The 14,219-nt window shown below is 42.0% G+C and overlaps 1 protein-coding gene across 2 annotated transcripts in view; it reads left to right on the top strand.

Moving 5' to 3' along the window:
• The window catches only part of PRIMA1 (proline rich membrane anchor 1), a 149,486-nt gene that overhangs the window by 64,562 nt on the left and 70,705 nt on the right, over window positions 1-14,219 (top strand). The window contains exon 4 of one of the 2 annotated variants that reach the window (XM_068148827.1): window positions 9,529-10,314. The exons of the other annotated variant lie outside the window; for it this stretch is intronic. Coding sequence (XP_068004928.1) covers window positions 9,529-9,571 — 43 coding nt within the window. The 3' untranslated portion in view covers window positions 9,572-10,314. Of the gene's footprint in view, window positions 1-9,528; window positions 10,315-14,219 lie in introns of those variants that run through there. 2 annotated transcript variants of the gene reach the window in all.

Genomic DNA, 14,219 nt, shown 5'->3' with positions numbered 1-14,219 from the left:
TCCATGACATCAGGCAGGCTGGGAGGACCTATGGAGACTGTTTTTTAGCACAAGAGCCTGTGGATGTTTCTCAGGTTCTGGGGTTCTAAAGAGATGCAGGTATCCAGACATTAATCTCCAGATACAGCACTACTGTCCACACAAGCATTTGCTGGTTGCCTAGAAGGATCTCATGTAAGGTTGCATTTTTTTTTGTTTGGTTGGTTTCTTTTTGTGGGTTTGGTTTTGTATCATTGGTTTGTTGGGGTTTTTTGGACATAGCTTGTACCTTAAAGCTTTAAACAAAGGAAGAATCAAAGCCTCAGTTTCTCCTGGATGATGGAGGTAAAAGAGGCAAGAGGCAAAAATCACTAGCCTTCACTGCTCACAGAGAATGTAACTGGTTTGTCTCTTAGCAGGCATCAGTAAATATGGTCTCAAAGTTGAGGTATACTGTGGCAACTAATTTGGAGATATCAATACAGGGACTGCAAAGAGCATTTGCTGGAAACAGGAGGGCCTGAGGGAAGCAGAGGTCTGTATTTACATATGCACCTATCACCCCCCTCCAGAAAAACACAAGTAACTCATCAGACAGAGCCCCTTCAGCTTCCCAGGGGGGACATACACTCTAGGTTTACTAGCACTGATTCCATTTCCGAGGCATTAAGTCCAAATGATGGAGGTAAGAGAACTGACATTAATCTTCAAAGTTTTGTTCTTCTTTGTTCTCTCTTTTCTATCTTTTATTTAGTTTTTTAATATCTACTGTTTTGTTATTTTTCACTGCATTTTTCCCTAACTGCCTGGGTTTATGACATTTTTTTTCCTCTTCAAAAAACAAGGCAATGAAAGAACGAACTGTCTCATGGGTAGTTTACCAATCTCTGATGAAAAGGAGTCAACCAATAACAGAAATAATGCACAGTGTTGCTCAACTTGTGACTGCATGCAGCAATCAGTCCCTCATGTAGAATTAAACTATTTCATGCAAATAGAGCAGCTGCCATAAACCTGTTTCGTTTATAAGAATGGTAAATTGTCATAGTCCCACCAGACTCAAGGAACATCACATTTATCAGAAGCAAAGATCCATTCCCTTTGCTCACCTCATCGAGCTGCCAGGCAAGAAAAAATGAAAAGGAAAAAGAAAACACACACACCCTAACACAACGGAGATTGGAGCCGATACATACGACCAATACGATCGAGTATTGTTCCTTTATTGTTCCAGTATTGCAGGACTATAGTGCGAGCATAGTGAGTATAGCACAGCAAAGTAAAGCAAAGAAGAAGAAGACAAAGGAAAGTAGAAGTGCGTATCAGGGGAACTTCTACAACTTATATAAACTCAGAGAGCATTGTTGGCATAGCTTCATTGGTTCTCACGAGTGATCACACATTGCACTATCATAGATTATTGATCCAACTACTAATGACACGTGAGGTTGTTGATGCAGGTGCGTGTCCTGTTGTTCCCAGATAACTTTCTATGTTTATAGCTACCAGTGTCCTGCTTTAGTTACATGCTGCAGGCACAGCACTGTTTTGCTACACCGCTAGCTGTTTCTGCACTTATGCTGAGCATGGCCTACCACCATGTCAGGCTCTAGGCCTAGACTGCCAGATTGCTCACACTGCTTGTCGCTGGCATTGCGACAACACTCCCTTTTGTGAGCCAATATCTGCCTCATTCCCTCTCCCCAGCTGTGCTGCCTGTTGTTCCTGCACAGCACTATGCCCTCTGCCTGAAGCTCAAGAATGGTTTCCAGGCTCCCAGAGCTTTTCATTACCTTATCTCCATTACTTAGTCAAATGCAGAACACTTCTCCAGACAGGTTGCAGGGCGCCAGTTTATCTGCATTATTACAATAATGAGCCTTTACCCACAGCAGCCAGCCTCTCCTCAAAAATCAATCACTGACTGATTAATGTTCTCTAAACAGGGGGATCTCCATACTACAGTACTAGATGTGCTGCTTTGCTTTTTGGATCTGGCTCCACTGTGTTTAACTGCTTGCTTTTGGTTTGCTCTTCTGACTGGCCACTTGCCATCTTCATGGGACCTGTGTCACACATTCAAAGGAATTTAGCTTTAATGTATTTACCTGGCTGGTCAGGGGCAAAGGCTAGGTGTCTTGAAGCTGTGATACATTAATAACAACTGTTATCTTTGTCTCTGTGCCGCCCATGAAATCTTGCAATGGTCAGGAAGTCCCAGGGCTAAGCATGATACCATGTGGTTATATTGAAGGAAGAAGGACATGACATTTATTTTATCTTTGGAATTATATGAATCTATCCTGTAGCAAACCAGTCAAGCAATACGCAACTTTTTTAGAGTGACATGTTTGTTTTAACATGAGCCAGCAGTGTGCCCAGGCAGCCAAGAAGGCCAATGGCACCCTGGCCTGTATCATGAACAGTGTGACCAGCAGGAGCAGGGAAGTCATTCTGCCCCTGCACTCAGCACTAGTTAGGCCACACCTCAACGACTGTGTCCAGTTCTGTGCCCCACAGTTGAGGAAAGATACTGACTTGCTGGAATGTGTCTGGAGGACAATAAAGTTGGTGAGGGGGTTGGAGCACAAGCCTTATGAGGAAAGGCTGAGGGAGCTGGAGTTGCTTAGCCTGGAAAAGAGGAGGCTCAGAGGAGACTTTATTGCTGTCTACGAGTACCTGAAGGGAGGTTGTAGCCAAGTAGGGGTTGGTCTCTTCTCCCAGGCAACCAGCACCAGAACAAGAGGACACAGTCTCAAGCTGTGCCAGGGGAGGTTTAAGCTGGATGTTAGGAAGAAATTCTTCATAGAAAGAGTGATTGGCCATTGGAAATGTGCTGCCCAGGGAGGCACCATCACTGGAGGTGTTTAGGAGGAGACTTGATGGGGTGCTTGGTGCCATGGTTTAGTTGATTAGCTGATGTTGGATATGTTGGACTTGATGATCTCAAAGTTCTCTTCCAACCTGGTTTATTCTATTCTACTTTTTTTTCTTTTGAGGATTATGTGTTTCTTTTAAATGCCAAATTATCTTTAAAAAAGAGTAAAAAATGAAAGTTTTCTATTTTCCTTATGCTCTGGTTTCCCATAGTTTTATGAATTATATTCCTATATTCTCAAGTCCCTATAATTTTATAAATTATAGGGTGGCTTCTCAGAAACCTAATCCTATAAATGTAGCCATGTGTGTAAACAACATTTCAAATACCATCTTCTAGGGGCTCTGCTACTTAAGACAAGATATCTAGAAGCCTTGGCAAGCAGAAGAACAATGTCTTCCACTTAGAACAGATATGGGTGCTAAGATATACAAATCTAATATAGATAGTGAAATAAGATGGAACATGGCTTCTTTCTGAGCCAAACCCAGGAAAAGGGACTTAAGAGAGTCAGTTCCCATTTCCTGACCTTTCTGTTGAAATACAAGTTCCATTAACTGCAGAATGATAATTATCTTCTTTTGGCTCTATCCAGCTACAGACTCTACCTATGCTGGGCACTGTGCATGCACACAACAGGAGATACTCTGTCTCCAAAGAACTGAAGAGATAGCAAAAGCTAGGAAAAAATGTGAAATTTTACTCCCATATGAGACCTAAACCCCCAGTGACCATCTTTGGCTCAGAGTTCAGCTGTCACCACAATGACCCATATTCTGTCACTGTCTTTGGTGGAAATCACTGCCTTTGAATACATTTTCCTTTTGAAAGAAATGCACTTTTCTTGACCTCTCTTTCTTCAGTAGAAGGCAGAGTGTCTATCCCTGACTTTCCTGAAGGGGAAAAGGAGGTCTTTTCCAACCTGGTTAATTCTGTATTTCTGTAGGAAGGATAGGTATTCACTTGTCACCATGTCCCTTTCTCAGTGATTCTTTCTGTAGAGAAGTGTGACTGGATTTCCAAGCCAGCTTCAACTTTTTTTCCTCTGCATTTACTACCAGGAAACATAACCACAGTGGAAAAGATGCAGTCTTTTCTTGTCTGTCATGAAATTTGTCTTGTAATTCATAAGAAGTGATTTTCACTTTCCAACCTGCCCCTCTTCATGAAGGCTTCCTGTTCAGAGTTGATTGATAAGTGAATGCATTTTCCAGATATGCTTTATTGCTTTTTCCTCTCCTTTCCATCCTTATTTGTGAAAAGAAGCAGTGAGGAGAAAGAAATGGTCTGTAAATGAGGCACAAAAGCAGAGATTTATTGAACAGTGGGAGCAGAGTCAAGGGGGCTCCAGGTAAAAATAGTGCAATTAGCACAATATCATCTGACTAAACAGATCCTGCTCCACCACCACCATTTTTGCACTCATCCCAGAGTCAGGGGCAAGACCTTCACCAGCCAAAATACCACACAGAGGAGCTCAGCCCTAGTAAGGAGGCCCAGCCAGCACCCATGGATGACATTGGAGTAGATATCAATATTCTCCCTACCTAACCGGGGGGCCACCAGGCCCCCCGGCCTTTGTTGTCACCACCACCATCACCCAGTGTGCACCATGAGGACTCACCAGTGATGAGAGGAGGATCCTCAGCCCAGATGGGCTCAGCTTGGGGCTTCTGCCTTTCCTGGGGGGGATTAAAAAGGGGAGTGGGTGGGGAGGGCCAAGTAGCCACACCTGGGGTGGGAGGAGACACCAACAGAGCCCAGGTGCTCTGGGATTTGAGGAGAAAAAGGGGGGAAATGGGGTGGGTGAGGGACTTCAGGGGTGTCAGGTGGTGATAGGACAAGGGGGAATGGAAAAAAAAATAGAAATGGGTAGATTCAGATTGGATGTTAGGAAGAAATTCTTCACCATGAGGGCAGTGAGACACTGGAATGATTTGCCCAGGGAGGTGGTAGAAGCCCCATCCCTGGGAGTTTCTAAGGCCAGGCTGGATGTGGCTCTGGACAACCTGATCTAGTGCGAGGTGTCCCTGCCCACGGCAGGGTGGTTGGAACTGGATGACCCTTGAGGTCCCCTCCAACCCCAACAATTCTATGATTCTAAAACAATTTTGCAGTTTAGGCTGGATGTTAGGGAGGAATTCTTCACAGAAAGAGTGATTGACCACTGGAATGGGCTGCCCAGGGAGGTGGTGGAGTCACTGTCCCTGGAAGTGTTTAAAGTTAAGACTGAATGAGGCATTTAGTGCCATGGTTTAGTTGATTAGATGGTGTTGGGTGATAGGTTGGACTTGATGATCTTGAAGGTCTTTTCCAACCTGGTTAATTCTGTGATTTTATATATACTGGCATTTTCCTGTAACCACTTAAAACCTTTGTAGACCTTCACAGTTTCTCATCCAAACCAGACAGGACTAGAAGGTTTCTATTTTTCTTTCTAGCTGGAGGAGAAAGTTCATGAAAGAAAAAGAATATCCCTTAGAGCATCGTTTCAAACAGAAAATTATCTACCCTGAAGATGTGAAAACTCATTTTGCTATATTTATCAGTTTCATAGCAGAAAAAGGTCAAAATGTGAATTTATCCAGCAAAATCAGCAAAGCCTCCTAGGCTTCCACTGTTTCAACTGGCATAAAACTAAAACTGTAACTCATGATTTAATGTTGGTGGGGCTTGGCTTTTTGTGGTATATGAGAGTGCTCTATAAAAGGTTTGGGGTAGTGAGACAATACAAGGTCAGAAAAAAATCAGTTTAAAATTAGCAGTCCACAAATGTGGAATTTAAAACCAAAATAAACCAACCAAACAAAAACAAACAAGCAAACAAAAAGCAAAACCAAGACAACAACAAAAACCAAACCCAAACAACAAAGAAAAACCCAAACAAGCAAACTAAACCCAAAATAAAACAACAACAACAACAAAAAAATCAGCCAAAAAAACCCTTAAGAATACCAGGGACTATTATGCAGAACAATTTCTACCCCAGAGAGATCCAAATCCATTAAACAAATTAGTTAAGCAGCTGATGTCCTGATCTGACATGTTTTCTTCATTTAGGATCTTTCATTCTTCATCCAAGAAGCTCTCATTATTTCTTATCTAAGCAAACACCACAGTATGGGCATACTTTTGAAAACAGTTCACTGATAAATCCTCCTCTAAACAGTCATGATCTGGAATTTGAACATTGTGGCCCCTCTGACCTATTATATAAGTGCTATTTTCTCTTCTCTTGTAAATCAGTAACCCAGACTTTATAAACAGCTTCCTTTATCCCTCCCTCAACAATTAGTTTCATGCCAAAATAATTTTCCTTTTAAGGTCTTTATTTTTGAAAAATAACAGAGAGATGGAGGAGAGGACACTTTAATGTCAGTCCCTGGGCTGTCAGTACTTCTGGTAAGACACAGATACCACAAACAAAGCAGATCCCCAGAATGCAGCTGACAGAGCTCTCACGTGCATCTTCAGCTGCTGCCTGCCCTGAAAGGGCCTGAAATTCACAGGCTGCTGGGATTCCCCCACTAGAGTAGTTGTGTTCCAGTACTGCATGACTCCATCCATCCAGTGAGTCCTAAATCTCATTAGGAGTCACAAACCTGCTGTTTCTTCTGCTGTAATGTACCTGGGATGTGCAGAGTAACTGGCTTTAGTGTTTGGGCTTAGGGCACTGGGCAGAGGTGGGAGGAAGTTTTAAGCACTTGGTATGGTGCAAAGAGGGGAGGAAAAGGGTGGGGAGGGGTGGGGAGAAGAGGGATATTCATATCTTGCAATAGCAGACCCATTATCCCTCTTCTCTGTACCATATAAAAAGCTACCATTGAAGCCAATGGATACTGACCCACTATATACAACAGAATCACAGAACGTTAGAGGCTAGAAGGGACTTCAAAAGATCATCTAGTGCAAATCCCCACCAGAGCAGGACCACCTAGAGTAGCTCACACAGGAACATATCCAGGGAAACAAATACCTATCCTTTGGGATGACTCTTCTGCACCACACTTATAGCACCACAAGCAGAAAAGCAAAGTAGGCCCATGCCCAGCACTGGTCTCACACACCATCATCCCATAAAGAGGGAGAACACTGAAGAGTGGGGCAGACTCCAGCTGGGTGCCCCTCTCTCCATCGTCAAGACCATCACCGTGACAGACCTTAAAAGATTTTGCTGTCTCTTCAGCACATTTCTGCTCCTTAGCTCCCTGAGGGAAGTTTCTGAGATTAAAAGCTTCAAAATTGTTCTAGTCAGGAAAAGTGGCAGCATTCCATAGGGTCCCTTTAGCTGCTCTGTCAGGATCAGAGGAGAGAAGCCTACTCCTGTTGAGCCCTGAGCTTCCCCTAGGTGAAGCACATAGCATCCCCTGTAAAGTTTCTGGGATGGGTAATTTAATTGTTCCAGCACTGGCTCACACATATCCTGGGGCTTGCATAGAGGGGATTTAGCAGGAAACCAGGAGCATGTCAGGGAGTGGGGTCTTCAAAGTCCAGAGAGCTCATTTTCTCATGCTTTTCCTACTCCATCATGCTCTCTAGAAAATGAATGCTGAAGCTTGACTTTTAACAAGTTGATTTTCTGTGTGTGTTTCAGCATTGATCAAGCCCTCTTCTGGACTTTAAGTGATTGTCCCTGAACTGTTATTCTATATACATGCCTGCAAGTGAGGTACTCTGTGACATTTTTGCTAAGCTAATCAGTTCCTACCACTGAAGCTTAATAAATGTTATTCCTCTGCCATGCAAGGCCTGAGGATGTTCTGCTGAGAAAAAGAAGTCTAGGAATTGAATTTGAGGATAAAACATTTTCTGCAGGGTCAGAGTTTTATATAAGGCTAAACCCTTGAATAATTCTTATTAACATAGCTCATCAAAACTAAGAAAATGAGAACATCTTCTACTTTTGTGAGCAGCAATATATTTAAAAAAGTAATAATATTACATGTCTGCAAAAAAAAATGCAGACTGGATTGCCTTTATGGGCCAGATTCTGACATCCCTACCCTGAACCTGCTCCATTGCCAACCCAAAGCTGAATAATCATTGCTGATAACTGTAAAAGGACAGCACTGGATTTTGTTCTGATGTTTGGAAAGTCCCCTCTTTAAATTCTTTAGGGGTCTTTGATAATTACATTTCAAACCTTTGAAGGACTGAAAAAGCTTGGATTTTCAGCAGAAGATTCCCCTAACAGCAAATCCAGCCCCACAGGCAGGACTGCATGCACCACTCCTCTGCGGGAAGATGGGCTACAGCAACACTTTAACATGCCCCTCTTGCATCATAGGTAGACATCCTGCATGTACTACTTCAGGGGTATAAATTCCCCTAAAGAGATTAGACATGTACTGTGAGATCACACATTCAGAAAACGAAGGGCCATCTCTCTAGACCAAGTACAAACCATTCCAGCAGCTTGTCATGCTGTTGCTTAGAAGAACCTTTCTTTCCAAATGTTGCCCATTGTTTAAAATTAAGAACATCTCTTTGCTTCTTAACAGGAAGAAATATTTCATCCCATAAATGTTTATAGGTCACTGACAATGATGTATAATTTGTGTTTTGCTCATAAAGGACTTCCTAGGCAAACTTCGGCTCTTTCCTGTCTGCTGCTTCAATTAATCTTTCACATGGCATTTGGCTGCCTGTTAATGCTAACAAAGTATTGTTATGAAAACACCAAGCTGATCTTGTTAGGGTATAACAGCACAGTCAGGTTCAATCTGGACTTTAAGTTCACTTCTAAATTTCAAAACATGATGCAATCTGTAGGAGTTCAATAAATTAAACTTTTTCTGCTCCATCTAATATGTGAGGTAATCTTCATTTTCATTTAATTTTGATACAACCTCAAAACTAGGTATCACATCTAGAAAAAAGTTGCATCTGAGATCATAGTATCATAGTATCATAGTATCAGTCAGGGTTGGAAGGGACCACAAGGATCATCTAGTTCCAACCCCCCCTGCCATGGGCAGGGACACCCCACACTACATCAGGCTGGCCAAAGCCTCATCCAGCCTGGGCTTAAACACCTCCAGGGACGGGGCCTCGACCACCTCCCTGGACAACCCATTCCAGGGTTTCACCACTCTCATGGTGAAGAACCTCCTCCTCACATCCAGCCTGAATCTCCCCACCTCCAGCTTCATTCCATTCCCCCTAGTCCTATCACTACCTGAGATCCTGAGAAGTCCTTCCCCAGCCTTCCTGTAGGCCCCCTTCAGATACTGGAAGGCCACAATTAGGTCACCTCGGAGCCTTCTCTTCTGCAGACTGAACAGCCCCAACTCCTTCAGTCTGTCCTCATAGGAGAGGTGCTCCAGCCCTCTGATCATCCTTGTGGCCCTTCTCTGGACACGTTCCAGTATGTCCAGATCCCTCTTGTAATAGGGGCTCCAGAACTGGATGCAGTACTCCAGGTGGGGTCTCACCAGAGCTGAGTAGAGGGGGAGGATCACCTCCCTCGACCTGCTAGCCACACTTCTCCTGATGCAGCCCAGGATCTGATTGGCTTTGCGGGCTGCAAGTACACATTGAGAACTCATGTTGAGATGTTTGTTGAGTGGGTAATTTCACCTCTATGAGTGATGGAATTTACTAAGATTTGTCAAGATTTGAGTTTGGCTTTTTTTTTTTTCCTTTTCTTTTCTTTTTTTTTTTTCTTATAGGTCTACATGGAAGTTCTTTCGCTGGTCTGTGGAGACCCCATAGCTATCTCAGATCTCCATCTCTTGGGCTCTTCGATTTCCTTTTGAATCTGCTCTTCATATTTTGTGCACAGAAGATCCTTACACAGAGACAATGGGGGTGGGCAAGTTGCTTTTACATTTCTCAGAAGGCTTCACAAATACAAACCTCATTTTCAAAAAAATTGCTCTCAAGGAGGTTGGTTTTACTTCCCTCACAGAATGATTGAAGGAGCTGAGACACAGATATTTTGTGTAAAATTGATCCCACTCTGGGACTGAGAGGAGGGAAGTCAGATCTCTCTTCTCCACATCCATAGTATGACAGTATCACAGTATCATCAAGGCTGGAAGAGACCTCAAGGAGGCTCATTTTGTTTCTGGTAATTACTCAAGTCAACACAATCACTGTATCTCACTTAATGAATACCACAGATTAAATAAAGCTTTTTTCCCCATGTGTATTTTACTCAGCAGATCTATACAAGTCTATACAAGATTTTGTTTGCCTCACAAAAGCATAAAATGATTGTTTCAGTACTTCAGAGAGACTTAAACCTGTGTATGATGGAATTTAAAGTAGTATCAAAATGCATACATTTGAAAATATGACTCTTCGTGATGGCAAAGGAGATCAGATAATCTGATGACAAACAAATTTGATTACCTAAATACTATTTCTTTTATTCCAAATGTTTTGTTCCTAAGCATTAATTTAGAGGGGATTTTAGTTTAGCTAATCCAATAAAGAGCAATGACTTGGAATAAACCCAGCAAAAATTACCTCTAGTCTTCTACTTTCTTTTGTTACAAGCAGCCTATCTCACCATTAGCTTTTATGGTTTCAGACACATCTTTTCCATCTCACCCACTGATGACATTTCCCAGATTCAATGTTTCTGCAAATAGTCGTCCTCTCCAGCCACAGGATATCCTACAGCTGTCTTACCCAGTGAACCTAATCAGCCTGCTGGGGAGACCTGAATTATTACCAGTGCAAAACTCACTGAAATTGGTGATTCCCTTCATTTAATCCTAGTGTGAGAAAATGAGAGTTTGTGTATATAAATACCAAGCTATCTCAAGGAAGGTTGGAGCAATAACAACCAGGAATATCTGCATTGTTCTGTCAGTACTGCACAATTTACTGGAATATTTGGTAAACCAGTGGAATGCTGATTCCAAGTTTGTTTCAGATTCTCATCCAGGGTAAAGCTTTGTATATGAATGAGTCATAACAATTATGACTTACTGGATTTCTAAGGAAAATCCTAAGACTCTAGCACAAATTCTCCACATCTCATAGGAAGTTTTAAATAAGTCTTTGTAGATCTGGCCAAGAGCTTTTTTGTTTTTCTTTGTGACAGCAGCTGATACTGAAAGAAAAGCCTCCAGGGATAAAGGCATCACAGATTCCCAGCCTTGGATATGGCACCCTGGATCAGGAATGGAATGGAATGGAATGGAATGGAATGGAATGGAATGGAATGGAATAGAATAGAATAGAATAGAATAGAAATGTTTCAGTTGGAGAGATCAACAACAATCATTGAGTTCAACTGCCTGACCTCCTCAGGGCTTATCCCAATTTAAGTGTATGTTTCCCACAAGTGTATGCCATTCCCATGGCAAAAGGAACAGTACCGTGGAAGTCAAGGAAGGCTGCCAGACTTCAGAATAAGTCAACACCACTGTATCAGTCATGGAAGAGAACTGGCCAGATTATGCAAACAAACAGCTCCAGTCTGTGGGAGGGAATAAAAAGAGTACCCTTTAGTCTAAAACTGCTCTGCTGGAGCAGTACTACTGATAGCCACAGGTGTCCTCTATCAAATGAACTCACTTTTTCCCCCCCACATAGGAGGAACAACCTGCTGTAAATGACCCCACCCCAGCACACCTAAGACAATGTTCATCATTTGCAGACAGGCAATGGTGCAGATGTCCCCAGGAGGTGGAGATCATGGTGCCAGCCAGTGTCCTTGTAGCTACAGGGATGCTATTGTTTACAAGATTCGAGTCCTCTGAAAGCACTCTGTGTGTGTGTGTGTGTTCAGCAGGTGTTTGGATTTTTTGTTGGTTTTTTTGTTGTTTTTTGTTTGTTTGTTTGTTTTAAAGACCTTCTATTTTCATCATGAGTTCATTCTCAGAAAATACTCCTCCTTATGGTTTCTAGTCCTTGTAAGCCAGGTGGTGAAAATCTGTTCCTGAGAAGGTTTCCTGAACCATGAAGCCAGTGGAGGACCATACTCTAGTCACCGTACTTGCTCCAAGCAGTGCCTTATATCACAAGAGACCGTAATGAAGCCATTAGGCTTATTGGAGGAGAAAAGAGCTATTTAAAGTAGATCTAGCACCAGAACTGGTCTGAAGTGGAATTTTCCATTTTATAGATATGAAAGATTAGGCTGCAACTGCACCATGCTGTTGGCAGAATTAGCCCTGGATCCAATTATGGCTTTCACTTCAGCCTTGTAAAGCTCCCTTTCAGAATTCACAGTCAGAAACAAAGCAGTCGATGTTTAAAATGCTTATAATGCTTCCTTCTCCTTGTACTCCTTGTCAGTTTGTCCTTAGATTGCAAGAAAATATATTGTTTATCCACCTTGCAAGCATTTTCAAGACATCACACATAGCAGGTGCTTCTTTAATGAGTAAGGCTTTTAACTTTCATAGCTACGGTGTCACTATCAGCATTACTATTTGCTGCATGCTGTGCTGTAAGGGTAAGAGAGTGAAAACTCACAACAAAAATGACCAACTAGAGTGTCTGCTTAGCACACAGCTTCTCCTTTTCCTGAGCTATTGCAGAGCAGAAACTCTCTGAAGGTTACTACCAGCTTTAGATATTGACCTTGATGTCCTGTCCCTTACAATATTCTTTAAAATCCATCATCTGCAAAATAAGTTTAGGTCAGAAAACCTAATTAGTAACAGAGACAATGACTAACAAGCTTAAGGAGAGGGAGGAGAGAACCCCGTGCAGGTGGCCAGCTCTTAGCTGAATAATTCTCTGTGCAATGGTCATGCTTCAAAAATTTAATTCTCTGTAATTTCATTTAGGATGGGAAAAACAAAACAAAATGAGCAAAGTGATATAGGATTCCATTTGTAACCTGACAGGTACATTCATCTAATGTTTACCTATAAAAGCTGCAGTTCTGCACCTTTCTTGCAAAGCATTTAATGGTGTGAAACAAGTGGCAATAAAGGAAGAAATAAACAGAGGACCTACTTGGAGTTGCTATTTGCTATTTTTATATATATTAAAGAAAAAAAAAAAAAAAGAAAGAAGACTCCCTACTGTCAGACTGATTGTATTAATCTGAGATTCCTATGGTCCTTCAGACTTGATTGCTTCTTGATTCATGTTTAGTAGAAGTGGCAATAAAGAGGCTGAAATCATAATTTCTATTTAGAAGACAAAGTGGAGGCCACTTCAGTTTTGCGGTAAGTGCTGCATTTTGTTGCTTGAATTAAAAAGTCCTTCTGAGAAGCTTAACTGCTTCTGCAGTATTCAGAGCACAAAAAGGAAGGTACTTAGGAAGAGACTTTGGGGACCACCCTTGCAATTTTTCTTAGCTATGTTGATCTTGTTGCTTAAGCATACTGAGGCAGAGGAGCAGTCTTTGAATTTGAAGTATTCTTTGTACCTTGAAAAAAAGAAATCGGTCCTCTCAGTGGAAATATATTTTCCTTCATGCAGTTCTTAAAGTGCTATACATCTCTAGTAAGGCTCCTACAGGGAGATTATCAGCAGTAGGACACCCTCTAAAACAAAAAAAAAAACCCACAACACTTAAGTATCAAGCAGTAATTGAAGGCCTTTAGCCCAGAACTGCAGTGATGTTCAAGTGGCTGCTCCCTTTGAGATGAATGCACAGAAACCTCCAAGGGTCAGGATTTTTATTCCCTGAGAGCAAGCATCACTTACAATCATAAGCTACCATTATTTTCTGAAGACAGCAGTGGCTGATGGATTCATCAGTGTATTATGCAACCCTCCAAGCTATCCAGACTCCCCTGAGACTCACTTTTCACTTTTAAAAAGCCAATATGCTTCACTGGTACTTTCAGCTTTTTATATGACAGCATTAAGAATTAATATTTTACTGAGATTAGTAACAGTGGACTAAGGAGGATGTGTAAGATTGTTGTCCATTTCAGAATCACAGGAGACCTTGGGTAAGATGCTGTTGGCCAAGAGATATTAACTTAAATCCCATCTAGGTTTTTTTCTTTGACAATGCCAGGATCCTTCATGTTGTCTGTGACTATAAGATCACCTGTTCCTTTTGCACTGGAGCCAAGAGAAAGCACCCTGCTAGCTTTATATCTAAGATCAATCCAAACTACACAGATGTATTCGAGGTGCCTCTGTTTCCCTCACCTGTAGACACCAGCAGAAATCACGCTCTCATGCTGAGCAATAAAATTAGGTGCAAGAGATGTAAATGCCCCAAGATCCACGGTTCATTTCCTAATCCCTGAAACTATCTTTTACTAGAAAAAGTGAGTTGCAAGTGAAGCTCATCACCACATCTTTTGCTACAGGTTAGAGCTGTCCAAACATACAGATCCCACTTGCCAAGATGCTGAACAGGGAATGAAAAAGCCCAGTCCCACACAATTCTTCCAGTGAGATCTTCAAGTTCATCTTCCTAAACAAAAAG

This window comes from Melanerpes formicivorus, unplaced genomic scaffold (assembly GCF_026170545.1).
Source record: "Melanerpes formicivorus ecotype bairdi unplaced genomic scaffold, bMelFor1.0.p_v2 SCAF_17, whole genome shotgun sequence".
Classification (NCBI taxonomy): domain Eukaryota; kingdom Metazoa; phylum Chordata; class Aves; order Piciformes; family Picidae; genus Melanerpes; species Melanerpes formicivorus.
The sequence above is the reverse complement of the archived record's forward strand: the minus strand, read 5'-3'. Positions and strand labels throughout refer to the sequence as shown.